Source organism: Sander lucioperca, chromosome 9 (assembly GCF_008315115.2).
Source record: "Sander lucioperca isolate FBNREF2018 chromosome 9, SLUC_FBN_1.2, whole genome shotgun sequence".
In the NCBI taxonomy this organism is placed as follows: Eukaryota; Metazoa; Chordata; class Actinopteri; order Perciformes; family Percidae; genus Sander; species Sander lucioperca.
The window spans coordinates 22,114,701-22,132,423 of NC_050181.1; the positions used below are offsets into that span (position 1 = coordinate 22,114,701).

Here is a 17,723-nt window from a genome sequence, read left to right on the forward strand (position 1 = left end):
CTACTGGGACCCTGAGCAGCTGGAGAGAGAAGAAGAGGGAGGGAGGGAAGAGAGGGTGAGGGAGGAGAGGCAGCTGGAGAGGCTCCCAACAGCTGGTTACCAGTTGCCTGTCACAGAAAGCTTACTTGGGAGCGATGAGTGGAGGAAGAGGGAGAAAGGAGAGAGGATCAAGTCTTTCCGGGAGAGCAAAGTAGGAGGAAAAATTAGGTGTCAGTCGGTTTTGTTTACTAAGGTTAGCCTGCTGGAGGAGGAGGCAGGAGGGGGAAGGAAACTAGCAACAGGGAGTGGAGGAAGGAGAGGGAGGAGGTGGTAGCCTGGATGGATGGATGGATGGATGGGTGGATCCCCTCTTACCCCCTCTGCTCTGTATTCCACCATTACTGAAATATTCAACCCCCACCCTGCGGAAAATATAGCTGTATTGACTTGAAAGGCTGGCATGGCAAGTGTTGATGGAAAAACATTAGCAGAACATTTCGTTGCACATGTGCTCAGACAGATCCATGTTTGGGTTAGTTGAGAGCTGAAACGATAAATTGATTAGTCAACAGAAAATTAATAAATAAGTTTGATTATTGACTCATTTTCTTTTCAGCAAAATGCCATTCCATTTGCATATTTGTGGTTTTTTGTTTTTTCTAAGGCGGTAAACTCAATATCTTTAGATTTTTGACTCTTGTTTGGACAAAACAAGACATTTCTGACATTTTATAGATAAAACTAATTGCCAGGTAAATGATAATGAAAATAATCATTAGTTTCATAAAAGTAATACGTTTTTAAGCATAATTTGAAGTTTCTGAAAAACTCAAATTAACGGCTACCTTTCTGCCCCACCTTCCAGCATTCCCCCACCGACCCGTCAAGCGATGCCTCAATGATGGTTCCTGACAGGCCGACAGTTGGTGCCGGTGCCCCCGGCCAGCCTATCAGCAAAGAGCAGCCCAGCGACCAGGAGACCAAGCCAAAAAAGAAAAGGAAGAAGAAAGCAAAAGTAGTGGACGGAGAGGAAGAAGAGGGAGGGAAGAAGGCAGCAAGAGAAGACATAACGTCTGAATTTCCCGAAACCGGAAGTGATGCAGGTGAACAGGTTACTGGCACAGGAATTGTAGAGGGAAGTTCACCACTGGTGGAGGGGAAGAAAAAGCGGAAAAAGAAACCAAAGGAGAAGGCAGAGGGCAAGGAGCCCAAAGAGCCCAAGACCCCGAAGACGCCCAAAACACCCAAGACTCCCAAAGAGCCCAAGGAGCCCAAGGAGAAGAAACCCAAGAGCTCCACGCCCAAGACCAAGACCCCCAAGAAAACCAGGTAAGACCAGCATTACAGTAGTCATTGTTTGTGTTGAGTTGTTTATGAAGTACTGAAATGATTCAAACAAGAGGCAGGCAGCACTGGTCAAAACCAGTGTATGCCAGCGGTATACGCTTACTATATACCACTCACTCACACACACACTCACACTCTCGCACTCTCTCGCACTCTCTCGCACTCTCTCGCACTCTCTCGCACTCTCTCGCACTCTCTCTCTCTCTCTCTCTCTCTCTCTCTCTCTCTCTCTCTCTCTCTCTCTCTCTCTCTCTCTCTCTCTCTCTTCTCCTCCATCACTCATGTGACCAACCAGGGGGAACTGAAGGGGTCACAACCTCTGAGCTGTGAAGCACCCGACTGCCACAGACTGTGTGTGATCACAGGGTTTAGTGAAGCATGGACTTCTATAGATTCTGATCAACAGGGTTAAAACTACACTCAGATTAGTTTTGCCGGTCAGGTGGAAGGTAGCATTATTCACCTTCAGTCAGCACCTTTTCGGTTAACCCCCTGGAAATGTTTTCTTAAAAAAGAGAGAACACTATCATACATAATTATTTAAATTAATTATCAACTCAAACATTACATTTGTAGCTTGTTTCTGGAAGGAACAATGGCTGCTTTTGCAATTCTGTATCATTTTTGCTGTGAAGTTGTACAAAGATATCTGAAGAACTTTTTATAGCTATTGTAAAAGAACCTGTTTCTTTAAAGGTTAGTTCCTCAGTTTTTTTTCTTATTTAGTTTTGGTTATCTTTGCTGCCAAGGGCTTTTTGCATGCACTTACTACCCAGAGTGTGTCCTGTACTGTGACATTTTATACCTACAGTTTTCTGTTAGTTTCTGCAGATGGCGCCTAATGTATATGTGCATTACTTTTTCTCTATAAAGTGAGACTATGTAACTTTTAGTAAACGGCAGCCAAGTGGAAAATGACAAATGCCAAAATGGGGAAGACATTATTTATTCTTTTAAAAGTTACATAGTTTCGCTTTAGTGGGTAGGGCTTTTTGTCTGAATTGCGTTGAAGCACAACTGTTAACGCCTGCGCAGTATGCCTGTGTTTTGACGTCGACACGTCTTTTGGGTGCGATCTAGGCTCTACCAGGAGCGTCATCCGTTAATTTAAACGTCCTGGTCATATAGGTTAGCTAGCACTTACCAGTGTTTGTTGATATCAGCTTTGGTTCACTTCGTTTACACAAAGCTCTCAGGTCTTATCACTCCCTTCTCTCACTCTTCCTCTCTGGCTTTATCACTTTTCTTTTTTTCTCCATCTTTTGTCTTTTTTTTTTTTGGGCAACACTTGTCTCTTTTCTTAACTTGTAATGTGCGATCTCCTGATGTGAATGCTTTTTCACCTTCCACATCCCTTGCCAACTATCAGAAAGAGAGATGGGAAGAGGCAAAGAGAGTTGAGAGCATTTGTGTATGAGAGTCAGATGTGTTTTCATTGAGAAGATGGAAACTTGATCGGACTGAGGAATGTGTCAGGCAGCCCCCATCTCTCTCTCGCTCTCTCTCTCTCTCTCTCTCTCTCTCTCTCTCTCTCTCTCTCTCTCTCTCTCTCTCTCTCTCTCTCTCTCTCTCGGCCTCTCTCTCTCTCTCTCGGCCTCTCTCTCTCGGCCTCTCTCTCTCTCTCTCTCTCTCTCTCTCTCTCTCGGCCTCTCTCTCGGCCTCTCTCTCTCTTGCCCCTTTTTATCCTGAGGAAGAGGGTCGGCCAAAGCAGCAGGCAGGGGTCAGTGCTGGGGGGTGGGTGTGTGTGTGTGTGTGTGTCCGTCCCACTGGAAAAGAGTCGGAGGCGGGGAATGGGGGGACCTGGAGTGAGTGCATGTGAAGCGGTGAGGGGGCAGGCGTTTTGTGTGTGTGTGTTGGGGGAGGGGTAGTTGGTAATCTTTGTGGCAGAAAATGGCGTCTAATGATAATGAAGGCCATTCTGCTGACCACTCCACAGCCGTGTGTGTGGAGGAAATGTGGGGGTGGGGGAGTACATTCTTTGCCCCTTTTTATGCGAGTGTGTGTGTGTGTTGGTAAACTAGCTCTTATCTGTTGTCAGCCTTTCCTCCATCTTGAGTGGCGGCCTGGAGCTCCCAGGTTAATTTAGCATAATAATGGCTGCCGGCCATTCACTGCTACTCTAAAATGGTGGACCGCTGCAATCACCCAAGTATCTTCTCTTTTATTCTTTCTTCTCCTTTCTCCTCCCTCCAATCCTACCTCTTCCTGCTGAAGAGGAGTGTATCCTTTCATCTTCTCCTCTCCACAGCCCTCCCCATCTTCCCTCTTCCTTTCTGTCTGTCTCTCTGAATAATGCCAAGGGTGGAGGATTGAGTTGTCCCATGTTGTCTTTTGCACATAAGTTTCCATATTTTTAAATGAAGTTTAGTGTGGCTCTCTTGAAGTTCAAGCTCTTGATTAGTCATGGTTCATTCCCCATAGAGCAGTCATACAGTATGTCTGTCTGTAGATCTTTATGATGTTATACATTAAATCATTTCAAGGCTTTATAATTTCTTAATGCAATTCGCGGTTGCCTTGATTTTAAGTAGTTTTTCTTCTTAAGAATACTTTTTTTTTAAACTTATTGTTTACTTGTCTGACTTATTAGAATACATGCTTGATTTTAAAAGCTGTAAAGCTCTAAAGTGAACTTTAAAAAACTTCTCTCTTGGTGTAGAGAGGCCATTAGCATGTAATATGTTCAATTGCGTTTTGCGGGGATTTGTGTGAGATTTCCACTAGTGGGTAGAGAAATAAGCCCTAAAGCTCAGAGTTTTCCATGTGGCCCATACCACGCTACTGCATGTTTTCTTTCTGCTCAGTGTATTTGCATCTATGTATGAACACTACAAAACAGGCTGAAGCATTAACTTACTTACTTTTTATTTAGTATCTTTTTTTTTTATTATTGTCCATATTATTCATGTGGATTTGTTATTTTATCATCCTGTTTATGATGTATGTGTGTGTTGTGTGTGATGTCTTTAAGCTACTGGGATCTAAAATTTCCCCTTGGGATCAATAAAGTATCTATCTCTCTATCTGGCTGTACTGTTAACCATTTGAGCACAGGCTGTTTTCAAGGTTTCACTTCCTTTTTTTTTTTTTTTTTTTATAGAGGTCTGTGGCATTGTCAAGTCATATTAGCTTTGCATTTTCGGAATATGTTAGGGTCCCATCAAGTTGCAGCTCTGTAGTAAAACGTGTTTTCTGGGACAGTTATTATAATAACTGATGAAAACACAATTGGAAATTGTTGGATTTCTTTGCCTACATGTCCACAGGATTTCAACACCACAAATATCTGTACATGAATGGATAGAGGAATGGGTCAGCTTTCAGGCATATTGACAGGACTTTCTATGCTATCTAGTACTAGTACTATCATAAAATCAAAGGCAACAAAAGCATTTTCATGATTTGTCACTCATGTTGTTTTTCCTTATTTGATTTACATTTTGGATAAATATTTTAAGAGATTTTGCCACCATGGTTCCATCATGCTTTCGGTGACGTAAACGCAAAGAATAATGTTGCCATGGACTCGGCTGTGCTGTTTTTTTTTGGTTTTTTTTGGGCTGATAAATCTGCGCTTTGAGAAGTCATGCTGCTTAGGTACTAGCAGTTTGTGTTGGCACTGATTTTGATGATTGAGGAAATATTTGAAGTTACAAAGTAGTGTATTTTATGATTTCTTCTAAGCTTATGTGTGGATTCCTGTCTGGAGACTGTGACTGGACTTTTGCGTGCGAGATGCCGGCTGTCCCTTTTACACAGATGTTGTTTCAGCTCTGTTACTAATTCGGCTGTCGGCTTAACGGCAACTCTGTCCCAACCAATTCCGTACCTTTCACACAGAACGATAAGGCGGAATAACGGCGCAACATTCCCGCCTTGAACAGGCTGTGTGAAAGGCAGAAGGAAGTTTTGACGGGTTAAATTATGCCATATCATCAATGGCGACAATAGTTTGTGCAGGCGGACTTGAACTTAATGAAGAGACAATAAATGGAAACCTCAGATGCTTTCAGCACGATTAGCATAAGCTGTCTAGCAAGGTGTGTATGTGTGCATATGTGAGCGATACGGAGGGAATCATGTGCTTTACTAGTCCAGTCAGCTCACTCCTCTTCTTTGACCTTGCTTTCTCTCTCATCCCTTTTTTCCTTCGCTCTCTTTCACTAGCGCTCCCTCTGTCTACCTCTCTCAGAGGAAGTACATCTATAAATAACCTAGCTCTCAGCTGCCACACCCTTCCCTCAGTGTGTGTGTGTGTGTGTGTGTGTAGGGGTGATTTGTACACACAAACAAGTCAGACATGCATACAGGCACCTTGCTTTCTGCGTGTCTGCAGACGTGTGCAAATACAGCACTTTTTGTGTGTGTGTGTGTGTGTGTGTGTGTGTGTGTGTTGCCTTCTGGCCATGGGTGTTGGTTTTTGTTGCCGTAGGTCGAGTGTGTGTGCATGGGGTTTCAGTAGTATGACTCATCACGGCAGCAGGTGTCCCTTACACTCCACCCCTCCTGTTTTTGTTTTTTTTTCTTTCTCTTCACTACTTTTTTCTTTTCCCATATTTTACTTTTGAAAGGAGCATCTAAACTCCTCTCTCTCTCACTCACTCTCACACACACTCACACTCACACACTCTCATACACACACTCTCATACACACACTCTCATACACACTCTCACACACACACTCACACTCACACTCACACTCTCACACACTCACACACACCACAGCTGGCCAGCATGTGTGACTGCCAGGCTTTAAGCCCATGAGTATAAAGCAGAGTGAATGAGAGACATTGAGGACGGGGGGTGTACACCTGGACAGGACTAGCCTTATATATAGCTGTCTAATGATGAATGTAAAGAAGATCCAATTAGCTAATCAGATATTCTGAGTTAATAGCCTCTCAACTATTTTCAGACACAATTGAAATCCATCCATCGAATAAAAACCTACATTTATTTTAAACTTGCAAAAAACAGACTTTTTGGCCACTTGGGGGCAGTGGAAACAAGTTATGAACACAACGCAATGTGTTTGTTTACATGCGCACACTAATATTCCACTATTCGGAATATGACAGTATTCCGGATTTGATTTGGGTTTGTAAACAGCATATTCGGTTTGGATATTCCGAATAAGACCTTTTTACAAATATAGCATTTTCAGATTAAGACATCTGGGATGTGCTGGGATTATTCAGGTTTTAGAAGCATTCTTTTGACATGTATACAGCGCATTTAGAATATGTGTCTCAAACATGGTTTTTACCCCAGTTTGTGACAGCTACGGCTTCTTGCCGGTTAAAGGTTCACGGTCAGCTCTGTGCACTGCTATGGTTGTTTTACACAAACCAACCAGCCAAAAGTTTCCAGGGCTGCGGTAGAGATGCATGCCCCAAAGAAAAGACCACATTTGTGGTCGGAAGGAGAAGCACACCTACTTTTTAAACATTTACGAAAGACTTTGATAGTAACAGGTTTCTGGATATGCACAAATATCGCAGCGCTGACCTTTACAAGAAGGTGGTTGAAGGAATGAAAAACGGAGGCTATGTTTGCATGGTCAAACCAATCCGTAACCGGTGGAAAACTTGGAAACGGTGGAAAAAAATCTATTTTGCACGGCTGCATGTAAATGGGAATATTAGTGGAATATTCATTTTCATTAGCCATGTGAACGGCTTAGTCAGAAAATTGTCTATTTCGAAGTAAGGGCAAAAACTGAAATATAGTATGTGTATGTCATTTACGTATTATCTTTTAATTTGATATGGTGTACTTGCTAACAGAAGGTTGCTTAATTACACATTCAGCCGTTATGAGGCAACATTAGCATTCATTTGCAGTCATGTTTCTGTCCAACTGATTAATGCAAGTCCAATATACATTCTTATAGCTCTGACTAAGGTCTCTACCAATTCCTAAGGGAAATATCTGGCTCTGCTAAATGGTCCACTACATTCACCAGCTAGTTTCTACCTGCTTAGCACCAAATGGCAGACAGACACAGTTGGTGTACAGTGGGTCGTTAGAGCTTTTTCGCTGAAAACAGCTGCCTTGTGCATTTATAAACAACACTATAAGAGCTGAGAGTAAACCAAAACGGTTAAGTTGTGTGCTTAGCAGAAAAGAAAGCCCACTTTAACCGTTCTGCAGGATAAGTAAACTTTTCCACTGTCCATCCATGTTCTCGGTGTGTTCTAAACACCCACGTGTGGCAAAATATGGATATATTTGCTGCTTTTGTCAGAATAAATAGAACAGTGTGATGCTGCTACACAGAATAAGTGTCTTTACAGCAAAACAGTTTTTTGATGTGAGGCGGTGAACTTTGTTTTGAGTTTTATCGTGGTACAAGTTGATTAATTAAAACAAGCAAAGCATTTCCAGACAGCTAAACTAAATAGAAAAATTAAAAGGAAAGATTGCTTAAGTGTAGAGTTTTAGAGTTAAAGCAGCAGCAGCAGCAGAAGAGAACTAAAGAGATGGACTGAGCAGAGAGTTGGGGAGGTGATAAAGAGATTGAGGAGAGAAGTGAGGCCACGAAGATGCTAGGAGGAAGAGAGGGGAGAAGGCAGCCAAGTGGAGAAGCGCGCGTGTGTGTGTGTGTGTGTGTGTGTGTGTGTGTGTGTGTGTGTGTGGCCAGATGGCTCCAGCGTGTGGCGACCAGCCAGAGGAACAGGTGCAGGTCACATGACCAGCCGTTACCACGGAGATGGTGATTGCTTTTGGCGTGAGGATGAAAGGAGAAGGGCCCCAGGGACAGAGGGGGAGAGAGAGACATAGAGAGAGGGAAGGAGGGAGAGAGGCACAGTGCAGGAGAGAGGGAGAGCGACATAGGCATAGAGTAGTAGAGAGACATCGGGTCATACAGTACTGCAAAGGGAGAAAAGGCAACACACAGGCTCAGACTACGAAAGACACAGCACACACAACTGTCGTACATTCTGTACATTCATTAAAACTAAGCTGGTAGAGCAAATGATTGTGTCCTTATGGCCTAAATGTATACAGGTAACTGTATGTCGGTATTTTAAGAAATCAACAATTTATTAACTGAACAGTTGGGTTGGGATAGCCCGTTCCGTTGTGGATCCGGTTCCAGGTTTTCAAAATACCTGTATTCACAAAGCTCCAATGCTAACAAATCTGTTATGAAACCTCATCTCTCCTCGCTCTCTTTCTATTAGCAAAGGACAGTGTATAAAACATTTAGGTGACAGGCTTCTTATTCTTTTAGCCCATAATGACCATCATTTTGGCCTGTTGAAGTGACATCTCCGGTGGCAGTTTACAGCTGTAGCTAATCAGTGTTAATCCCACAAGTCATAGGTAACCAAAGGCCATAACAAAACTGAACTGTGTTCTGGTTAATGTGCTGCCTGCAAGCAGCTAAACAATCATTTTGCCAGTAAAACAAAGGCCACTCTAATGTAAAGCCACTCTCATCGCTGCAAAGAATATGTAAAGCATAACCTGGGGCTTCCCATAACTTCAACTGAGGCCTAGAGTCATAATCTCTTAGTTAAACTTCCTCAAACAGTATTTTATGTTTATCAACTTAATAGTTGTGAATTGGGTTCATCGGTATTTGGAGCAAGAAGCAGCAAAAAAAAATGCGTATAACTTAGTTTAACATGTATTGGATAAGCATTTTTTTCTGCTGCTGTAATTTTTCGATTGTACCTACAGGTTTAGTTACTGGAAAATGTTCAAACCTAGATTTAATACGTGGATTTGAAGGGATTCAGATTCAATAAGTAGATTCCATACTGGATTTGGATGCAATAGAATACTTTAGAGTCTCAACTAAAATGTTGGCTTAATTATAAAAGCGTATGTTGGTATTTGAAAATCAGTATTTTGTTTTGTGAACTGCCTTCACAATATTATGTCTTATAGTGGTAATGGCAGTAAAGTAACGGATTACTGCTAGACTGTGTGAGAGACAGAAGAGGAGAGCTGTGTGTCCTCTGGCCTTCCTCTGTGGTGTGTGTATGCACACACACTTGCAGATGGAGCCAGCTCCTCTTGCTTTCCATGCCAGAGATTAGAGGAAGCCCGGGGGCCTTTCAACGCCTCCCCCTCCTCTTTCTGGGGCCTCTCTCTCTCTCCTGTCTCTCTCTCTGTCTGCCTGCCTGTCTCTCTCTCTCACACTCTCACTCCCTCCCCTGTGTGTCTCTCTGGGCCCCCCTTTCTCTTCCTCTCTGTGCCTGTATCTCTCTATCTTGCTCCCTCCGCCTCCTCGCAGTCTTTCATCATATTAACCCCCTGTGTGCCAGAGCCTGAGGCACACTAATGATTTCTAAATGGGTAAATCAAACATGGCGACTGCCCTGGGACACACACACACACACACACACACACACACAAACACACACACACACACACACACACACACACGTGAATGCCTTGTAGTTGGTAAACTGTAAAAGAGGTAACACCTTTTTTTTTTTTCTTTAGTGAATATAAAAAAATGTTCTCTCTTCCTACAGCAGTAAGAAGGTCGAGTCTGAGGGCGGGGCAAGCGCTGCTAAGAAGGATTCCAAGAGGAAGAGAGAGACGTCAGTCAACGCAGATGTGGAGGCGAAGTCTCCGCCCCCCTCACCTCCTGAAGATGATGATGATGACGGTGTACAGGTACGAGATTCATACGAGGAAAGCAGTGGTTTTGAAGCTTGTCTCAACTTTCCAGGCATCCAAAAGAACTCCACGAAATCTTCAAAGTCATTGCTAATACTGTGTTGCAGCAGAGTTTCTGGAAGCCCTGCAAAAAAAAGCAGAAGGCCATAAAACCTTTGCACATCCCTCAGTGTCACAGCCTGTAGAGAGAGAACGCGCTGAGCTAGTAGGCATCTACTGTTTGCGTTGTAAACCAGTCTTGTTGACAGACCAAGGAGACAGGCCCCACTGCCAAGTTCACATGATGCACTATCAGCAACTTTTCAGCTGCTGCATACATGTTTTGTATTTCAACATCTTTTTTTCCCTGTTTTGTATGTGAGGTGCTCTTTGGGGGAACAAACAGAACTCCACTGTATCCCTCCTTAAACAGATCAATTTTTTATGTGCAAATGTAATTATGTGGGCCATGTAAACAGAGTAGCATCTGTCTATAAGCTGCATAAAGAGCTGTGGCTCTCATTCAAATAGGAAAGCACCTTGCAGCAGTATGGCCTCTTTAGCCTGTTCATTACAGTAGTTCTTTACACAATCTCATTATTGGAGGCCATTTTGAGCCAACTAATTGGGTGAAGCGAATATATGTATAACACTTTGGACCATATGGAACAGAATAATAAATAATAAAAATGAAGTCTGTTTCTTGGAAGAGGACAGCCTGGTGAATGATAAGCATACACAGCCCTGTAGTGTCATCCATCTCTGATTTTATTTAGTTTATTTTAGTAATATAGTATAATGTGTTTGAGTGTCAAACACATTCACACAACTCCCTTTTTGGAGATGGACTAGATTAGTGAACATTTTTAATGATTAATAAAGGGAAAGGGGCTGTGAATTTCTGGAAGGTCACAAAACTACAGCTGAAGTCAGTTCCTCTGTCCAACAGAAGCGTCGTTCTAGCCGTCAGGTGAAGAGGAAGAGGTACACTGAGGATCTGGAGTTTCGGATCTCGGAGGTGGATGACAGTGGCGACGACTCAACAACACCCAAGTCTCCATCGTCATCACACCAACAGGTACAGCTTGGGTTGGTTTTGTTAAGAGTATATGGCCATAGTCTGACCGTAAAAATCTTAAGACATGGTAAAGTTGAATGACGTGATTATGTAAACAGAAAAAAAGCTATGCACATTATCGAGTACGATCAAGTACCGAAAGCAGGCATCAAATGTCTGGTCAGATTTAATCTAGTCGAACCAATCTTTGATCAGACAATCCCTGATTTTAAATAAAAACAAATTGCCAGTTTAAGTTAGTATTTTTATTTAGGCAAAAATCTTGTATGAAAATGCAAAACTATATAAACTATTTTTTAATCAGGAAATGTAGTTGCATGTACAAGAATGGTAGATAATCGAGGATGGCCATGTTTCTTCAGTTTTACCCGAAGAAACGGTGAGTGTCAGTTGTTGTTGTTGTTGTTGTTGTGCTTAAGGTATTATAAAGGCAGTGTGTTTCACGCTTTTGGGAGGGATTCTGTATCAGCAGCTGTATCAGGCTGGTGATATTAAAACATGCGACAGGCTGGATGAAGCGCCAATACGTTTGTTGAGTAGTTCTGTGTGTTTCCAGGATGTGGCCGAGGCTGAGGGGCCCATTGTGGAGAAGATCATGGCCAAACGCACCACCAAGAAACCGGTGAGATACACAGGGACACACAAACACACCACGGACACTAATACAATACACAGAGACATGGACACACTGGCCCGAGTCATAGTTTACGTCATCTGATTAGCCGCCGCTCCACAGCTGGCCTAAACAGATTACACACACAGAGCTCAGACAGCGTGTATTCACTTGGTAAGCGGAGACTTGTGTGTGTGTGTGTGTGTGTGTGTGTGTGTGTGTGTCTTTGTTTTAGACGGCTCTGCTAAAGAAAGCTCATTCCTGAGCCAGCGCACGCACATATAGTCACCAGCCAACTTCCCTTTGCTAGCCAGCTGCCCTCGTCCTCCCCCATACGCACACACAATCACTCGCAGCTCCATTCAGAGTTGACCTCGGGCTTGGCACACAGCCAAAACCACAATGCTAGCTACGCCAGACGCCAAGCTAGCGTTTCCTCAGGCAGTGTGTGTGTGATTGATGATTCATGGCGTTACAGTAGTAGTAGCATGGCGGAGGGTGGGTGTGTGTGTGTTACAGTAATAATGGTGAATGGAAGTGGACAGCTGCGCTTGGAAGAGCTACTGTTTTGGTATTTCCCTTTCACACACATAGTACTTCATGTATGAAAAACATAGACCTGCTTCATCTTTTACTGTTAACACTTTTGCGTTTGTCAGGCACATATTTTGAAATGTATTTTTCTTATTCTTTTTTTTTTCTACTTCAGTTTTATTTATAAAGCACATTTAAAAACAACCATAGTTGACCAAAATGCTTAACAAGCTCAAAAACAAAATGAGTAGAATACACAAACAAACAAATACGAAATTAACAGTAGAAAAGGTCAAGATGTCAAAACTTAACTTGAATTCAAAGCCAACAAATAAAAGTGGGTCTTAAGGACTTGAAAGTTTCAGCAGTCCGAGCAGTTCGTAGCAGTTAGCTTAAAATCTAGAAACTGCTGAGATTGTTCGTATTTCTTCAGCAAAATGGCTGAGAAGATATGAATGACACAATACTTTCCCTCAGTGTGAAAATGTCAAGCAGAGTGAGATTCCGTGTTGATTGACATGTCAGTGTGAAACCTGTTATATAACAATGACAAGCCGCTTCTGCTCTTTCACCATGCAGTTGCTACATTTATTATTTATACATTTAATATTATTAACTCTTTTTTTTCTTCTTCTTTTCAGCTGGATTCGGGGGAGGAAGTGGAGGTGGAGGAGTTCTATGTCAAGTTCAAGGGCTTGTGAGTAACAAGCTATTTTTCCCCCATCTACCTCTTTTGTCTTTCACAGCAAGGCTTCCTCTTTTTTAGATTTTCAACACACATAAGCCATTCTAAGATATGAACTCAGGAGATTGTTTGCGTCCAAAGTGTTCTCACATACTGGAAATACTCTGTTTGATTTAGAGGAGCGGTGGCGCTGGGTAGATCATGCACCAGATAGCACATGAAGCCGATTACACTGCGTCATGGAGCCGTTCATAATTTGTTCATGAACAACCGAGTCGCTGGCTGTTCCTTGAATTTGTCTGAGTTTGGTGTAAATCAGCTTTTTCCTTCATCCTCGGATGCTTGTTTTCTTCCGGTTTTGCGCGAGCAGCATAAAAAACGTCATCAATACGCACGCTCGCTGGAAATTATCGTTTATCTGTGTTTTAAGCCCCTAACGTCTTTAGGCAATGGTTATGGTTAGGTGCCTTGAACTCAACGGTCGCAGCGCTGCCCGGAAGGAGAAGTTGGGGGCTTAAAACACCATCGAGTTAAATTCTCACACTTTGGTTCTATCGGAAATTACACCGATTTTTTTAATTTTTTTTTTTTAATTAGGACGGGGTAAAGAGCTGTTGATGTTCGAGCCGACTGATTCAGACATTTGTGTTCTCACATATAGCTCCGCCGGGTAATGTCTAGATAATTTCAGGTTTGCAGTGCATGTGTGAAAGAGGCTGTACACACCAAGTTGTCCAAGGTGCCGTAGGTGTGAAAAGCTCAGTATACTCAACCTGAAAGCCTTATTCGCTTACTTTTACCATTAGGTGACTCGTTTATTTGTGCCAAAGATCTACTCTTGCATCAGTAACACAGAAGTGGTAGTATTACAGTCGCATCCTGCATCATATTGCTTAGCACATGTGGTGTTTTTGTCCATCCTTTGTCTTAGCAGTCATTGGTTCAACTGGTTGGTGTCTATCCAGACAACAATCAAATTGCCGTTTGGCCAGCAAAGAAAAATGCAAAGGAGATTTAAGCTGCACGCACAAATTTAACCACACGACTTGCAAATAAGTGTTTAACCAACATTTCCCCCCCAATAAAGCATGATCACCAGTGTTGCGTCTCATATTTGCAACAAGCACTCGTGCACTCTCTGGTTTTGAGAGACACTTAGTGTCTTTGTGTCTCTTGTGTCTTAGTTCGTACCTCCACTGTCGCTGGGCAGACTTGGAGGAGCTGGAGAAGGACAAGAGAATACACCAAAAGATCAAGAGGTATAGGGCCAAGCAACAACTCAACAGCTTCATAACCGAGGTAAGACCTGCGCTCCACACTGCAATTATCTGGATTTTTTTCTTATTTGTTTCCACTCCTTCGTCTTTATATCTTACTTACTTCTTAAATCAAATCATAATAGCTTTATACAGACAATAAGTGTCACTTGTACAATAATGTACAGTGACTGATCAGACCCCCAGAAATCACTACACTAGGTAGTTCAACAGATTAAACCTTTTTTAATGAGGAACTTGACAAAAATGCTAAAAACACATTTTACACTGAACAAGAAAAAATTTGGCCTCGCCCCAAAAACATGCTTTAAGCCAACCTGTTATTAAACCGTCTCCCTGCTTCTAACCGTAAAACTGCACTTGCTTTCTCTCCAGATGGACGATGAGCCTTTTAACCCAGACTATGTGGAGGTGGACCGTGTCCTGGACGTTTCAGAGAGCACAGATGAAAACGGAGAGGTGCTTTGATCTCTTCCTGTCATCTTTCATGGGTTTGAACCTCTCTTCTCTCCCTCTCCACACATCCACTAAACCTCCCTCCTCTTTCTGCGTGTGTTTTTGTGCAGACGGTGACCTTATATTTGGTGAAATGGTGCAGTCTGGCTTATGAAGATTCCACCTGGGAGCTGAAGGCCGACATCGACCAGTCCAAGATAGAGGATTATGAACACATCGCAGCACGCACACCCAACACTAAGAGAGTGGCAAGTAGCTCTGTGTGTGTTTGTGTGTCCATGAATACTCGTTGGGTGCTATATGGGTCCCGGCCAGGGATGCACCGAATCCAGGCTTCGGATTCGGACGAATATTGGGCTTTTTAACGGGGAATTTTTACTACGCACACTACGCTGGTCGACGTAATGATGCCGCTGTTGATTACGGGAAGGTGTTGACGTAGGTGGACCGTTCAATGCAGTAGGCTGTGAGAAAGTAAAAATGGAACTCGTGAGCATAAAAAGTGTTGTTTGGCAGTACTGTCAGTCAAAAGAAGGTGATTCATGTCGAGCTACGTGTTAAATTTGCAATGCCGATTTGTCTCGTGGTGGCAAGGACCCTAAACAATACACATCACCACTGTTAAAACATTTGTGTATGAAACATCCGAAAGAATATGAGTTGTGCATGAAGGAATCTACAGACAGCAGCCAAAATGCAGCAACTTCAGGTACGGCAAAGGAAGGACAGTCACAGGTCCCTAGGATTCGGTCTCAGATTCGGCAGAATCTTAACCAGTGGATTCGGTATCCCTAGTCCCAGCCTCCTCCCAGGAGGCGTGTGTTTGTGTGTGTTGGCCTTCTGCCTGCTGCCTGCTCCTTCCTCCTCCAGATTTACAGCTCCCTTAACTGCTCTCCACAGGGCCACGTTCTTGTGGTCTTACACACACACACACACACACACACACACACACACACACACACACACACACACACACACACACACACACACACACACGTCCTGCTCTTGTGGCCAGGCCAAACCACTAACAGTGTGTTTAATGCTGAACAGAAGCAGCTGACTGGCTGTGGTCTTTCCCTCATCACTCCTTTCTCTCCCTGTGTCCATCTATTAAACTACTGCCTACTGTTTGTTCTTAAGGACCTAGTGCTCTTTTGTATGATGCCTTCAAAGCTTCATAAGATTGCTGGTGTTTAAATTGGCAACACTAGTGCCACCCCTCCATACTGAAGCCTTGCATATTGTGCACATCAGCGTTTTACTGGTGGACTTCAAGTGTAAAATATTACCAGATTAAGCATTTTAGGCTATATCGGAGGCATTTTTTTTCCTCAGGTACCGGTTGGAACAAGTCTACCTGTTTACTGTGAAATGCAGTGAACAGTGTCTTGTAATAGAAACATGCCCCATTCATCAATCGTATTTATCATTTAGTTGCTGAATAATTTCCGTCAATCAATTAATTGACTATTTCAACCCTACGTGGGGCAGTAAAACCCACTTTAAACCCATCTACAGTATTTCAAAAAGCGACATCCTTACACCAATGATTTGATATGCCTCAATGACGTTTAATAAATAATTTTATGTGCGTCTAGGATCGGCCTCCTGCAGCCGACTGGAAAAAGCTGGAGGGCTCCAGGGAATACAGGAACAGCAACGCACTCAGGGAATACCAGCTAGAAGGCCTCAACTGGCTGACCTTCAACTGGTTCAACTCGTAAGTCACCATTCACTTTATTTAGTTAGTATCACTCCCTAATTGCTACTGCCAGCCTCTACATGTGATGGCATCCTATTTAATAGTCTTAAGTGGACATTAAGTGGCCATCTAGCATAGTGTGGATCAAGTTTTCCCACTGGTGCCATCCATGCATGAAATGTGTGCTCTGATAGTATCACTAGAGTCTGCAGACGAACATCTTCATTCAGTAAGCACAACTGGAGAAGATTGTAGTTGAACTTAAGTCTGAGGACATGTAAATATTATTCTTTGTGCTTCATGTGCCCCAAATCTTACTGTTTGAGGGTGAATACTAGTTATGGACTTTCTGGAAATTCATGAAGTATCAGAGGTGTATTTCATGTCTGGGAAGAACTGAAGGAATTCAATCAAGTCTCTGAGTATGACCGATCATTTTCCAACATGTCTTGCATGTTTTTTGCGTTAGATCGCTGGAGTGGAAAACAGACTGCCTCACCCCTTTGGAAAAGCAGCATTAATAAATCAAAGGGGAAAGATCGTTTAGGTCATGGGCGCACATTGACTACTTATGTAAAAGTCATGGAATTTTACATCAGGGCCGCAGTGAGAGTAGTCTGTGGTAACTGGCATGCATTGCGTTCTTTTCCAGTTTAGTGACACAGAAATACAAATATAAAATACAGATCCTATGCAGTCCTCCTGTTTTTAGCCTCTCGTTCACTTTGTCCACGTCATTTGTCCACCACAGACGTAACTGTATCTTGGCTGATGAGATGGGTCTAGGAAAGACCATTCAGTCCATTACATTCCTCTATGAGGTTTACCTGAAGGGTGTTGAGGGGCCATTCCTGGTCATCGCCCCACTCTCCACCATTCCCAACTGGGAGAGAGAGTTCAGGACCTGGACCGAGCTCAACGCCGTGGTCTACCACGGAAGCCAGGCCAGCCGCAAGACCATCCAGGCCTACGAGATGTACTACAGAGACGCACAGGTAAACGGGATGAGACGGGGCTTTACATTTTTGTTTACCAGGAAGAGAAAAGAGAGGAATTTTATTTTAAAAAATACTCAAATATTTATTTTGACACTGTCTTTGAGGTTAACCACCATCCAGTTTCAGACGCAAAAGGGGACATCTGTGCTGACAAAATTATTGAAAAGAGTAGTTGGTTTGTTTGCTCTGTAACTGTATAAATCATAAAATATTCAGTTTTGAATGACAAAAGATTGCAAAGCCATAGGTCAAAAGGCTACTAGAAACTGTCATCAGCTCCGTGCCACAAGAGCATAGCTGGATGGGCTGTCTGGTTGGATTTAGCCTGATCAACAGTATTGATCTCAAATTTCTTTAAGGTGTTTCAAGAATTTGCCAACTTAGTCTTATCCAGGCTTTCTTTATACATATTTCTATTTAAAATAAGTGTAATTA

The 17,723-nt window shown here is 42.8% G+C and overlaps 1 protein-coding gene across 3 annotated transcripts in view; it reads left to right on the forward strand.

The window, feature by feature from the left end:
- Positions 1 to 17,723, forward strand: part of chd7 (chromodomain helicase DNA binding protein 7) — a 78,742-nt gene that overhangs the window by 33,822 nt on the left and 27,197 nt on the right. For all 3 annotated transcript variants that reach the window (XR_004898303.1, XM_036005186.1, XM_036005187.1), the window contains 10 exons: positions 845 to 1,308; positions 9,819 to 9,963; positions 10,895 to 11,023; positions 11,580 to 11,645; positions 12,812 to 12,867; positions 14,040 to 14,154; positions 14,508 to 14,591; positions 14,699 to 14,836; positions 16,187 to 16,308; positions 17,042 to 17,285. Coding sequence is in view for 2 of the 3 variants with exons in the window: in XM_036005186.1 (XP_035861079.1) it covers positions 845 to 1,308; positions 9,819 to 9,963; positions 10,895 to 11,023; positions 11,580 to 11,645; positions 12,812 to 12,867; positions 14,040 to 14,154; positions 14,508 to 14,591; positions 14,699 to 14,836; positions 16,187 to 16,308; positions 17,042 to 17,285 (1,563 nt within the window). In the remaining variant the exon portion in view is untranslated. The remainder of the gene's footprint in view (positions 1 to 844; positions 1,309 to 9,818; positions 9,964 to 10,894; positions 11,024 to 11,579; positions 11,646 to 12,811; positions 12,868 to 14,039; positions 14,155 to 14,507; positions 14,592 to 14,698; positions 14,837 to 16,186; positions 16,309 to 17,041; positions 17,286 to 17,723) is intronic.